The 14783-nt window shown below is 35.7% G+C and overlaps 1 protein-coding gene across 1 annotated transcript in view; it reads right to left on the reverse strand.

The window, feature by feature from the left end:
• Window positions 1-10204: 10204 nt before the first annotated feature.
• Window positions 10205-14783, reverse strand: part of LOC131857502 (uncharacterized) — a 39028-nt gene continuing 34449 nt past the window's right edge. The window contains exons 2-3 of the mRNA XM_059210153.1: window positions 11834-12110; window positions 10205-10258 (exon numbers count right to left, since the gene is read on the reverse strand). Of these exons, the coding sequence (XP_059066136.1) occupies window positions 10205-10258; window positions 11834-12110 (331 nt within the window). The remainder of the gene's footprint in view (window positions 10259-11833; window positions 12111-14783) is intronic.

Genomic DNA, 14783 nt, shown 5'->3' on the forward strand with positions numbered 1-14783 from the left:
AAAAAGTCAGGGACTGTGTTGAAAGTGCACATGGTCTGACCAACTTTTTTTGAAATTTTCAAGCATGAAAGTTACGATGATTTTGTTGTTGTTTGTATCATTGAACTTGATGAAACTTTTTGTTGGTTTGTACTTCGCAAATGGTTTTTGAACACTCTCCCCCTTATTACTCGAAGCCATAGGAGTAGATTTCTCCATTTGACTCATATCCAGTTGATAATTGTGGAGTGTTGCGTACAACTGAAGAAAGGAAGAAAAATTAGGCAAAAGAAGATTTTCCCTGATATCTTTTTGAAAATTGAAATGATAATTATTTGAATATCATTATCAGGTACAAGAAAATAAATTTGAGCACACAAATGCTTATATCTACCAATGAAATCACTTTTTCTTTAACACCTTGTTTACACTGCATAAAATTAGTCAAAGTGATTGTAGGACCAATGTTGTTTTGAAATTGTTGAATGAAAGCATTTGCTAATTGTTGAAAAAAAGTGATAGAATAAGAAGGCAAAGAGATATACTATTGTAAAGCCTTATCTCTTAGTGTTCTTGTAAACAGTTTTGCAAGCAATCTTTGATCATAAGAAAAATCAGTACAACGAAGTTTGAAATGTTTTAACATGTGTGAGAGGATCACCTTTTCTATTATAGAGTTCCAATTGAGGTACCTCAACATGCTTAGTTTGGACGGCTTTAACAATATCAAGAGAAAGTGGGCTCACAACATCAAATGTGGGCACACTAAACTTGGATTGACTCATGGAACCAATTTGTTGTTCTAAAGAAGACACAATTTGAGAAAGATTGTTAATGGTTGCTTCGGTCAAAGAATTGAGTTAGACATGGTTGATTGAGAAGGTGGTGTGATGTTATTGAAGGAAGGTATGGATTGACAATAAGGTGGTGGGACAGTATGATAAGTAGGCATAGCTGATGATTGAGTAGGAAATGGGACACTCAAAGGAGGAATAAAATTGTTGAATAAATTTCCCCCGTGTGTCACATTGATTGGTTGAGGGATATTAGGAATACTTATTGAAGACATAGCTAAAGATGGAGGATTAAATGAAGAAGAGGGATTGCCCCCATGATAAATTGTTGTAGGAATGACAATTTGAGGTTATGTAGCCATGATGTTTGAAGTGAAGGTAGGAATACTAATCATTGGAGTAGACAAAGGAATAGAATGATTGATTTGATTTGAAGGTTGTGAATAACCTAAGCTCTCAGCACAACTCCTTATAGGCATGACATTAGAATCAACAATATGAGAAATGCCACACAATATATCAATTGCGTTCTTATCACTTTGAATCATACGTTTAAGGCCTTCAATTAATGGAAGAGCTTCACTATTAGGGTATTCTTGGGACATCCATTGTTGAAAGTTATCAAATTGATTGTCCAATTTTGAAATTTTATCTATGGAAACTATAGGCAAAGCTTCTTCTTGTTCATCGTGGGATTCATCAATTGGATAGATAGGGAGATGAGTAGGATGTGAATAATTAGCATTATTCTCATTAAAGAAGTCACCCAAATTATGCTCCATCTCCTCGATAATTAAACCTTAGGAAGCCTTAATTATAATGCTTCATCTAACGGGGATAGTGTAGGTAGGACTAATAGTGGTGAAACTCATGCACTAGAGAGAAAATTTGAATTTTGAATAAGACGAACAAAGTGCCCAAAAATGGAATAATGCAAAATCTAAGAAAATACTGATTAAACAATTTGACTTTGTTGGAAGAAGAAAATGACACAATTTCTAAAAATAATTGTGATGACAAATGAAAGGAAATTGGAATTTTACAATTAGGGCCAGGGGGATACCACTTAATTTTAAAATTGATAAAATCAGAATTTTTAAAATCAGGGCAGGGTATAATTAACCACTTAATTTTAAAAAAATTCTTGAAATTTAAAATGTTGAAATTTGAAGTTATTTTGTATTTTAGAGGGATCAAAATTCGACCAAATCAACCAATTTTCTGGATTTAAGGTATTAAATATGGTCATAAAAGTCTCCCAAATTTTCGGGAAAAAAGTCAGGGACCGTGTTGAAATTGCACATGGTCTGACCAACTTTTTTTGAAATTTTCAAGGATGAAAGTTACGATGATTTTGTTGTTGTTTGTATCATTGAACTTGATGAAACTTTTTGTTGGTTTGTACTTCGCAAATGGTTTTTGAACACTCTCCCCATTATTACTCGAAGCCATAGGAGTAGATTTCTCCATTTGACTCATATCCAGTTGATAATTGTGGAGTGTTGCGTACAAATGAAGAAAGGAAGTAAAATTAGGCAAAAGAAGATTTTCCCTGATATCTTTTTGAAAATTAGAAATGATAATTATTTGAATATCATTATCAGGTACAAGAAAATAAATTTGAGCACACAAATGCTTATATCTACCAATGAAATCACTTTTTCTTTAACACCTTGTTTACAATGCATAAAATTAGTCAAAGTGATTGTAGGACCAATGTTGTTTTGAAATTGTTGAATGAAAGCATTTGCTAATTGTTGAAAAGAAGTGGTAGAATAAGAAGGCAAAGAGATATACTATTGTAAACCCTTATCTCTTAGTGTTCTTGTAAACAGTTTTGCAAGCAATCTTTGATCATAAGAAAAATCAGTACAACGAAGTTTGAAATGTTTTAACATGTGTGAGACGATCACCTTTTCTATTATAGAGTTCCAATTGAGGTACCTCAACATGCTTAGGTTGGACGGCTTTAACAATATTAAGAGAAAGTGGGCTCACAACATCAAATGTGGGCACACTAAACTTGGATTGACTCATGGAACCAATTTGTTGTTCTAAAGAAGACACAATTCGAGAAAGATTATTAATGTTTGCTTCGGTAAAAGAATTGAGTTAGACATGGTTGATTGAGAAGGTGGTGTGATGTTATTGAAGGAAGGTATGGATTGACAATAAGGTGGTGGGACAGTACGATAAGTAGGCATAGGTGATGATTGAGTAGGAAATGGGACACTCAAAGGAGGAATAAAATTGTCGAATGAATTTCCCCCGTGTGTCACATTGATTGGTTGAGGGATATTAGGAATACTTATTGAAGACATAGGTAAAGATGGAGGATTAAATGAAGAAGAGGGATTGCCCCCATGACAAATTGTTGTAGGAATGACAATTTGAGTTGATGTAGCCATGATGTTTGAAGTGAAGGTAGGAATACTAATCATTGGAGTAGACAAAGGAATAGAATGATTGATTTGATTTGAAGGTTGTGAATAACCTAAGCTCTCAGCATAACTCCTTATAGGCATGACATTAGAATCAACAATATGAGAAATGCCACACATTATATCAATTGTGTTCTTATCACTTTGAATCATACGTTTAAGGCCTTCAATTAATGGAAGAGCTTCACTATTAGGGTATTCTTGGGAAATCCATTGTTGAAAGTTATCAAATTGATTGTCCAATTTTGAAATTTTATCTATGGAAACTATAGGCAAAGCTTCTTCTTGTTCATCGTGGGACTCATCAATTGGATAGATAGGGACATGAGTAGGATGTGAATAATTAGCATTATCCTCATTAAAGAAGTCACCCAAATTATGCTCCATCTCCTCGGTAATTAAACCTTAGGGAGCCTTAATTATAATGCTTCATCTAACGGGGATAGTGTAGGTAGGACTAATAGTGGTGACATGCACTAGAGAGAAAATTTGAATTTTGAATAAGACGAACAAAGTGCCCAAAAATGGAATAATGCAAAATCTAAGAAAATACTGATTAAACAATTTGACTTTGTTGGAAGAAGAAAATGACACAATTTCTAAAAATAATTGTGATGATAAATGAAAGGAAATTGGAATTTTACAATTAGGGCCAAGGGGATACCACTTAATTTTAAAATTGATAAAATAATAATTTTTAAAATCAGGGCAGGGTATAATTAACCACTTAATTTTAAAAAAATTCTTGAAATTTAAAATGTTGAAATTTGAAGGTATTTTGTATTTTAGAGGGATCAAAAATCGACAAAATCAACCAATTTTTTGGATTTAAGGTATTAAATATGGTCATAACAGTCTCCCAAAATTTCGGGAAAAAAGTCAGGGACCGTGTTGAAAGTGCACATGGTCTGACCAACTTTTTTTGAAATTTTCAAGGATGAAAGTTACGATGATTTTGTTGTTGTTTGTATCATTGAACTTGATGAAACTTTTTGTTGGTTTGTACTTTGCAAATGGTTTTTGAACACTCTCCCCCTTATTACTCGAAGCCATAGGAGTAGATTTCTCCATTTGACTCATATCCAGTTGATAATTGTGGAGTTTTGCGTACAACTGAAGAAAGGAAGTAAAATTAGGCAAAAGAAGATTTTCCCTGATATCTTTTTGAAAATTAGAAATGATAATTATTTGAATATCATTATCAGGTACAAGAAAATAAATTTGAGCACACAAATGCTTATATCTACCATTGAAATCACTTTTTCTTTAACACCTTGTTTACAATGCATAAAATTAGTCAAAGTGATTGTAGGACCAATGTTGTTTTGAAATTGTTGAATGAAAGCAGTTGCTAATTGTTGAAAAGAAGTGATAGAATAAGAAGGCAAAGAGATATACTATTGTAAAGCCTTATCTGTTAGTGTTCTTGTAAACAGTTTTGCAAGCAATCTTTGATCATAAGAAAAATCAGTACACGATGTTTGAAATGTTTTAACATGTGTGAGAGGATCACCTTTTCTATTATAGAGTTCCAATTGAGGTACCTCAACATGCTTAGGTTGGACGGCTTTAACAATATCAAGAGAAAGTGGGCTCACAACATCAAATGTGGGCACACTAAACTTGGATTGACTCATGGAACCAATTTGTTGTTCTAAAGAAGACACAATTTGAGAAAGATTGTTAATGGTTGCTTCGGTAAAAGAATTGAGTTAGACATGGTTGATTGAGAAGGTGGTGTGATGTTATTGAAGGAAGGTATGGATTGATAATAAGGAGGTGGGACATTATGATAAGTAGGCATAGGTGATGATTGAGTAGGAAATGGGACACTCAAAGGAGGAATAAAATTGTTGAATGAATTTCCCCCGTGTGTCACATTGATTGGTTGAGGGATATTAGGAATACTTATTGAAGACATAGGTAAAGATGGAGGATTAAATGAAGAAGAGGGATTGCCCCCATGACAAATTGTTGTCGGAATGACCACTTGAGTTGATGTAGCCATGATGTTTGAAGTGAAGGTAGGAATACTAATCATTGGAGTAGACAAAGGAATAGAATGATTGATTTGATTTGAAGGTTGTGAATAACCTAAGCTCTCAGCACAACTCCTTATAGGCATGACATTAGAATCATCAATATGAGAAATGCCACACAATATATCAATTGCGTTCTTATCACTTTGAATCATACGTTTAAGGCCTTCAATTAATGGAAGAGCTTCACTATTAGGGTATTCTTGGGACATCCATTGTTGAAAGTTATCAAATTGATTGTCCAATTTTGAAATTTGATCTATGGAAACTATATTCAAAGCTTCTTCTTGTTCATCGTGGGAGTCATCAATTGGATAGATAGGGACATGAGTAGGATGTGAATAATTAGCATTATCCTCATTAAAGAAGTCACCCAAATTATGCTCCATCTCCTCGGTAATTAAACCTTAGGAAGCCTTAATTATAATGCTTCATCTAACGGGGATAGTGTAGGTAGGACTAATAGTGGTGAAACTCATGCACAAGAGAGAAAATTTGAATTTTGAATAATAGGATCAAAGTGCCCAAAAATGGAATAATGCAAAATCTAAGAAAATACTAATTAAACAATTTGACTTTGTTGGAAGAAGAAAATGACACAATTTCTAAAAATAATTGTGATGATAAATGAAAGGAAATTGGAATTTTACAATTAGGACCAAGGGGATACCACTTAATTTTAAAATTGATAAAATCAGAATTTTTAAAATCAGGGCAGGGTATAATTAACCACTTAATTTTAAAAAATTTCTTGAAATTTAAAATGTTGAAATTTGAAGGTATTTTGTATTTTAGAGGGATCAAAAATTGACAAAATAAACCAATTTTCTGGATTTAAGGTATTAAATATGGTCATAACAGTCTCCCAAAATTTCGGGAAAAAAGTGAGGGACCGTGTTGAAAGTGCACATGGTCTGACCAACTTTTTTTGAAATTTTCAAGAATGAAAGTTATGATGATTTTAAAGAGAACCCCAAAAAATTGGCAAATTTTACGATCTCTAGATAGGCGAAATGGAGGTTTGAATAGGAAAATAGGACCCTATTAGGGTTTTGAAAATAATGAGGAATTGAATTGAATTTTTGAAAAGGGTCAAACCTAATGGATAGGGACATCCTAAAAAATGTTTAGAAAAATGAAATTGATTGAAATTGCTTGAAATTTGCACCAAATCTAATTGTATTTGAAATTTAGGGTTTGAGGACCTAACCAATTAATTTTTGAAATTTTGAATTTTGAAAAAGGAGGGAAATTGAAAATTTGAATTTTAGGATAGAAGATAACTCTGAAAATAGGCCCAAATCTAAAAATGAAATGGAAATTCAATTTTTGCACAATTACAAGATTATTTTTAAAAATTAGGGTTTTGACAATTAACCTCTTAATTTTGTGAATTTGATTTGCAAATGGAACAAGACAATGAAGAAATTGAATTTGACAAACAAAACAATTTTTCAGATCTAAGACAATAACAAGAAATTTTTACAACACACAAGTTCAATTTCAATTTTTAAAACTAGAGTTTTGAATGAATTAACCACTAAGTTTGCAAAAAAATTAAACTTGTAAATGAAAAATATGCAATGATTTTCAGAATAAAGCATGTAAGACGTCGAGTTCACCAAAATGTAATGGTGAAAAAGGGTGAATGATAGAGAGATCGAAAGGAAAGCTTTTCTTTCCTCCGGGGAGAGATGAAAGTTTCACTATGGATTTCCCTTCAAACACCTTAATCACATTATATTTAAAAGAGGGGGAATTCACTAGATGCAATCTCTTAGGCCAGATATTGAATACTAAATGAATTGATATGGTGTAGAAATGATAAGCTAACCCCTATTTTAGAATGGAAAATGATTGAATTATTTTAAGTGTAAAATTAGCAAAGAACTGATTATAACTCGAGATAGAAGCATGAGATAAAGTTGTGCACCTGGATCTGGCTATAATATGTCGAGACGAAGCTACCTTGTGAATTTGAGGAAAAGTTGTTGGGACCATGCTGAAAGTGTCCACGATCCTCTGAAAAATCCATGAATTGAAAAGGGTTTTTCCACCTCTGCAAATGGATTCTGAATCTACAAACACAGCTACGCACCTACAACCTACACACAGAAAAGAGAGGAAAAGGGGTTGGGATTGGGGGTTTTCCTTTAGGTCAAACCCCAGTTTTGGAATTAATCAATGGAAGAAAGTACTAGCAAATAAATATAAATAAAAGACTGAAATGTAAGTCACCTCAAGGGAGGTTGTAGATAGAATGTAGATATCATTGATTGTATTTAATTGAATGTTGAAAGGGATCTCCTCTTTAATGGTTGAATCCTTGACTTGAGTGCAACACCTAGCCTTGAAGGGAGACTTGAGAATGCTCAATGTTGGAAAGAAATGCTTGAATGCTCTTGAATGCTTGAATGTGTGATCGATGAAAAATTCCCTTCTGACTTACTCAAATGGGAAGGGAAAATGTGACATATATACTCATCAACTAGGGTTAATTGACTAATTTTTCATCACAGCCCGACACAAGGAAGGTTTTTCTCACTCAATGCAAAGTCCAATGCAGAGATAGGACAGAGGGGGCCCCAAAATAGGGCAAGTACAAGGGTGACATGCCCCTATCTTGCCCTTGTCTCAGGATAGGAAGCAATTTGAGATAGTGTGGAGGGCAAAAGAAGGCAATTTTTAGGGGTTGAGCAAGTCTCGGGTCTCCGATCAGGCTTAAGGATTCGAATCTCCAACGTGAAGACCCTAATATTGTCGCAAATTGCAAGGGTCCCAATTGCATGACACTACAGGTACATAAACCCACTATGGTTGATTAGAGGTGATCACCTCTATAGAAACCATAACAAAAGTTCGAGCAAGGCCCCATGCCTGAGTTCTTCTACTGGAAATCAGCTCCAGCACCTTCAGTTTTTTATTCTTTGTCTATTTTTGTTTCATTTTCTCTCTTTGCTTCAATGTGTTTTGTTGAGGTGGTTCTTCCTTCTCCAAAAATTTTTTATTCCCTTCTTCTAGAGGATGGAAGTGTGATTCTTGCTCCACCGCCTCAGGTTGAGTCACTTGCCTCTTCCATTGAGGGGTGTTTTTTTTACTCTTTAGAGGATATCTCAACACTATCAATGATATTTATGCAATCATTGACTCTCTTCTCTTAGAGGCTCTTGGACAAAAATGTGGAACCTTCCTCATCCCTAGATCTTGTTGTTGGTGTTGCACTCGATGCTACCCTCACAGTTGTGCCCCTTCAGTCTCAACCTCCCTCCTCATATGATCAAGATTGGGAGGATGATGACATTTTGGTGGATGGATTGTAGGACTATGCATTTGTTCTTTATCTTGTAGATTAGAGCATGTATATCTATGTTCCCATGTGCTCTCTTTATATGTTTGTTCCCTCCAAAATCACCCAAGTCACCCCATTGGTACTTGAAAACAAGAGGTTACATATATTTATTTGTTATGCTCTCTCCTAAAGGACCCAAGTCACTTCATAGGTGCTTGGAAACAAGGGGATTTTTGGTGTGATATTCTTCTATTTGTTAATCACTCTTCTTCCATCTATCATAAATTAATTTTGATATCAGGGATGATGCAAAGCATTGGGGACATTTAGGCTCTCTTCCATGTTGACTTGATTTTTTTATTTTTTTTATGTGCCTTTTTCATACAATTTCTAAAGTTTGGTTTCATGATGAAACACTCATACGCAATTCTAAATATCATCTAATTTCGTTTCTATTGATATTGATGCAAACTTGATAGATTTCCATATTCCTTCATGTTTTTATTGATGTTGTGGGTGCTATGTGTCATTTGTTACAAGGTGGAATTCCATGGAAACATTTCATTATGTTGACGTGACACAACATCCCTTCTCCTTAGAATGACATGTGTTTCAGACATACCATTCTAAGGGTGGGCCATCTATTAGACACAATGCACCACTGAGAGGGGGAGGGGGTGAATTAGTGGTTCTCAAACTTTTCCCTTTAGATTTCCTATGTGAGCATACCGATTAATGGTTCTAACTCAATACAAACTTACCGATTAGTGGGAAGACCAACACAGATGCAATCACACACATGAGGTATCACATAACACTAGCATATACGAGGAAAACTCAATATGGGAAAAACCCCATTGAGCAATGTTGTTGGAGTCTACTACTCCAATCCAGCCTCACAATGAAAACATTGTTACAAAGTTTAGGGAACCAACCCTCGACTTTATAGGCTACAACCCAAAGGAGCACCAACCCTCGACTTTATGGGCTACAACCCAAAGGAGCACCAACCCCTGAATTTAGGGCACCTACCGAAGGAGCACCAACTCCTGCACTAAGATACAACTCAGTGTTCTTAAAGTAAACTTCAAATACAAAAGTAGTTATCTTGTTACAAGTGAATCTTGCAACCATTTCATATACCTTACTCTGTCGTTGAGATACCTTCTCTGCTACACCAACTCACTTTTTTGTTGCTTACCTACCAGTAAACTCTACCGGTACACCTCATCTCTTCTTCTTCTCTGTTGAATCTCCTCCTCACTACTCTGCACTTTACTAGTGTTGAAGTCTACTAGTTCTATTTTTGCCTTCACTACAAATTCCTTCTCTTCTTATTTGTCGGTATGAACACTACCGGTACTTCTCTCCTACCGGTTGAATGCTTCAACCAGGTTCTCCCTCACTCTCACTCACTTCTCAAATTCTCATTGAGCACTTAGCTGATTTTCTCTCACATGAAGAAGTAATACACTTCGTAGCAGAACAATATATTTCTTCTATTCAGTAGCCATTTACTATCTCTTAGGATTGCATATTTATAACCCAGTCTTCCTGCCAAAAACCAATTCAAACTTGGTGCCTTAGGGTTTTCTCCACTGATCACAAGGCACGTCGAATCCAATTAGATCTGATCGGATCACAACTCTAAGATGATAGTTTTTACATTTCCACCAATGTCGTGTCTTCCAAAACATGCCTTCCTTCTTCAGTAACCTGCAACCAATATGTCAGATTTTCTTAGTCAATCTCCATAAATGGCCAAGTTGCCTTCTTCTCCTACTTAGATCTGAACAATAAATCTATCCTGGATCTGGAGCCGCACAATCAATCTATCCTGGATCTCGAGTCGCACAACTCTGCAACTCTACCTCAAGATTTACAGTCACCATTAATGTTGGACCAAACAGAGTTACCTCACCGACCTCACTTCACCAACCTGTGCATGTTTCATCTACCACTTCATACAAGTTTTCCACTTCATCTTCACGTGGCATCACTGTCGGTATCCACTTCATCACACTGTTCTATCAGTTCATGCCTAGTCAGTGACCACACACGTAACTGGTACGCCCATGTCGGTTCACCAACCTTACCGACACTAACCACCTTGCTATTTTTCCTTCTTGTCATGACCATTTCTAATCTGCAGGTGTAACTCTTGTGTCGGCACTTCACCGCTCTATCGTTGTCTCACACTCTAATGGTTACCTCACCATATCTGCACTGTGTTTAATTGCTACTGGAGCACTCAAACTAGTCTTCAGACATGTCTATCCCAAGCATGCACATTTCTACAAAGTGTGAGGATATCTGCAACTGCATCTTGCTCACATTACCAGTGGACTTACATAATGGTAAACATTCTTGATGACACCCTGTCATCAATCTTCACTAGACTTCATCTTCAGTCAAACCACATTCTACGCTGACTGCATATGCAAAGCCATGCATTCTTCTTGATCGGCTTGGACCATGTCTCAACTGGTTTGTCATGCTAACAAACTCGTCACTCTTCATCTGTATTGGCATCTCAATATGCCTTCTCAGTCGGTCCGGTGCATAGCCCTGACTTTATGCACTTGAGGCATTCCTTTTGTTTCACTGATGGATCTGGTGTGAGCCTTTAAGTAATTGCTTTACCTCTTCTACCTTATCTCACCAAAAATATGATGCACATAATACATAATAGGATATAAGCTCCACTTACCAGTGGAGTGACACCTTCTCTTCTAATTTCTGCAATGTATTCATGTGACTTCCTTGTTTGTGCAGCATCTCTTCAATCAAGCACATGTGATCCAGTGTGGGCACATTTACTGTCAATTATCACTTCCCTTGGTGATTGCATATTCATCTAGTGGGAGTCCTTTTGTTATGCAACCTTACAGCATACTCGTGACCTGTTCATCCTTCTCATCTAGTGTTGATGTGATTCAGGTAACATTCTACCTCTTCATCACAAACACCATCCAAGCATCCTGCCCACTATCAACTCTCCACTTGTCAATTGACATGTTCTCTTGCTGGGGATACACTATGCTGGTACCAGTAACCATACCATTCCATCCATACAAGTTAGGCACTAACTTGTGTACCGGTAACACTAGTGAACACTCTTCCTTACCTTACCGGTGTTCAACAACACAAAGTGATATCCAAGATATCACATCATGTACTCCTTCATAATAGTGTTGCACATACATCTCTTCTACCGGTAGTCATCCAATACCGATTGACATAAATGACAATACAATACATCTCTTCTAGCTGAGTGGTCAGTAAGCTGACCTTTTTGTTTGAGTCTTCAAGATAACTTCTCAACTTGCTGCATTTTTCATTATCTGATTTCTTGTAATCCTTAAGTTCATTTCTAACATTTTTTAGTTCATCAAGGGCGCTTAGCAACTCACCTTCTAGATCAGCCTCTGCATCTTCTTCTTCTTCAGTGTCATTGTCAAACACATCATACCAGTGGGATCTACCAGCATTATCCCCTTTTGATGAGTGACTCTCAATGTCTGTCTCATGGGCCATGAAGAGACGGGTCTCCTTATCACCATTGCAACTGCAGCAATCTGATCTGCCTCTGTCATTTGTACATGTGTTTGTTGCATTTTTCTTCTCATCCTCACAAGCTAATCTAGTGGATCAGGGTTCATTTCCATAAAGCTTCCTTAGTCTATCCCATAGGTTTTTTGTCGATTTACACTTATCCACCTGTGAGGAGACATCACCAGTGAGCCCACTGAATGTTAGGAACTGGAAGGACAACTAAGAGGGGGCAGGGTGGGGGGTTGAATCATTTGTCAATGAATTTCAGCCCAATCATAACTTAATCCAACTTAATACTTAATATCGGTTAACAGATTAGCAGTTTATATCAATACCAGTGAAACTTAATGCATGAAATAGAAAGAGAAACAATATCCACAACACATAACACAGATATTTTTGACGTGGAAACCCTGTAAAGGGAAAAACCATGGTGGGAAACCTTACCCACAATCAGATGATACTACTGCAAATAGTATGTGTATACAAATGGGGTCTGCACATGCAGAATGGCCAACCGCCTAGAGCACATTGCTCAAATGGGAGTCATAATGACTACAGTAGGATGGTTAAATCCTAGAATAATATACTTGCTTCAAAGTGCATCTGTAATACTGGATTTAGTACCAGTTTAAGCTCCGATAAACACCTTCAAACCTTCCTTTAACCTTCAAATAATGTTTGCTTGATTTTCTCTATGATCTGCTCATATGATCTTCAATATTCACACATACCATGATCATACCATACTTCCACACTTCATCTCACAAATGAGATCTTACATTTATACAAAACCTAAGACCAAATATGTAGGTCATCTCACTAAGATTATTACAATTAAATCAATTACAAATAAGTCTTGATGCAATACAACATGTCGCCTCAATACAAATACAACAATATCCAATCAATAAATCATCACCATAACATGTCGTGCTGATATGGAATAGATAATGCATACTGGTCCATAACCTAGACCTATCTACCAGTAACAACAAATATGTCAACCCGATTAGACCAATAACTAAAACACCAAAACCAAGTATCCAAACCATGTCTTTGACACAATCAAGTGATCTCTAGAGGATAACAAGTCATCATCAATACCGGTGAACCATATAACCTGTCAGTGAGCATATATCGGTGACTGTGCATAAGTCACTGACCTTGCCGGTGAACATAATGTGTTGGTTCAACAGTAAACCAATAAAACCATAGTGCCAAATCAACAATGTATATCTCTAGAAGGATAAGTGTTGACATCAATGACAAAACCAATGCAACACATCCATAATACCAACAATCTCCCCCTTTGGCATTGATGGTAACACTAGATGGAAAAACATCTAAGTGCCAAAACAAAATGCCAAAAACCAAAAAACCAACAATCTCCAAAATAGATCAATACCAGAAATCAAAACCAAAATACAAAAGGGTATATATATCTCTCCCCCAATGAATAATGTTTTTCCATAGATAGCTCTCCCCCTTTGACATCAAATGCCAAAGCAATTAAGAAGAAATACCAGAACATACAACCAACTACTCCCCCTGAGAAGTAGCTCTCCTCCATCAAAGTTGGAAAAAGATCTCTATTAGTGTCTGTTGGTTTGATGTCAATCTTCAATCATCTAAGTCTCTGTCGGTGAGGGTATTACCCCAAGCTGTTGTCTGAGATATTCAAAGGTTTGCTTAGGCAAAGGCTTTGTAAAGATATCTGCAATCTACTCTTTAGTATTCACATAAACCAATCTTACATCATTTGCTTCAACATTCTCTTTCAGAAAATTATATTTGATAGAAACATGCTTAGTCTTAGAGTGAAATACCGGATTCTTTGATATATCAATTGTTGTTGAATTATCACAATAAATGATTATCGGTTCTTTTTATTTTACCTTTATGTCCTTCAACATTTTCTTAATCCATAATACCTTAGTATAGTTAGTTGTTGCTACAACATATTCTGATTCTCTTGTTGATAATGATATACAACTCTGCTTCTTCCTTATCCATGAAATCAATTTGCTACCAAGAAAGAATACATCGCCAGTGGTACTCTTTTTGTCATCTACATCTCCTACCCAATTTACATCGATGTATGCACATAAATCAAATTTTTCATCTTTAGGATACCATAAACCAAGATTTGTTGTGCCTTGTAGATATCAAAAAATCCTTTTTACTATTGATTCATGATTTTATTTAGGATTACTCTGAAACCTAGAAATAATACATACTTCATTCATTATATCAGGTCTGGTTTGTGTCAAATACAGTAAACCTCCAATCATAGATTTGTATCTTGTCGGATTAACAAGAGTTGAATCATCCTTCAATGTCAATTTATCAGTTGTAGTCATAGGGAGTACTTACCAGTTTAGAGTTTTCCATACCAAATTTCTTCAGTAGTTCCTTCAAGTATTTTGTTTGACATATGAATATACCTTTATCAATTTGTGAAATCTGTAATCCTAAAAAGAATTTTATCTCCCCAATCATAGACATTTCAAATTCTTCCTGCATCTTGTTAGCAAAGTCCTTACACAATCCATCTTCTCCTCCAAAAATAATATCATCAATAAAGACTTTTCTTAAGGAATCCTTTGAATATCTTAGAGAGAAGCTTGGGGTAATACCCTCACCGATAGAGACTTAGATGATTGAAGATTGGCATCAAACCGAC

Source organism: Cryptomeria japonica, chromosome 8, assembly GCF_030272615.1.
Source record: "Cryptomeria japonica chromosome 8, Sugi_1.0, whole genome shotgun sequence".
Classification (NCBI taxonomy): domain Eukaryota; kingdom Viridiplantae; phylum Streptophyta; class Pinopsida; order Cupressales; family Cupressaceae; genus Cryptomeria; species Cryptomeria japonica.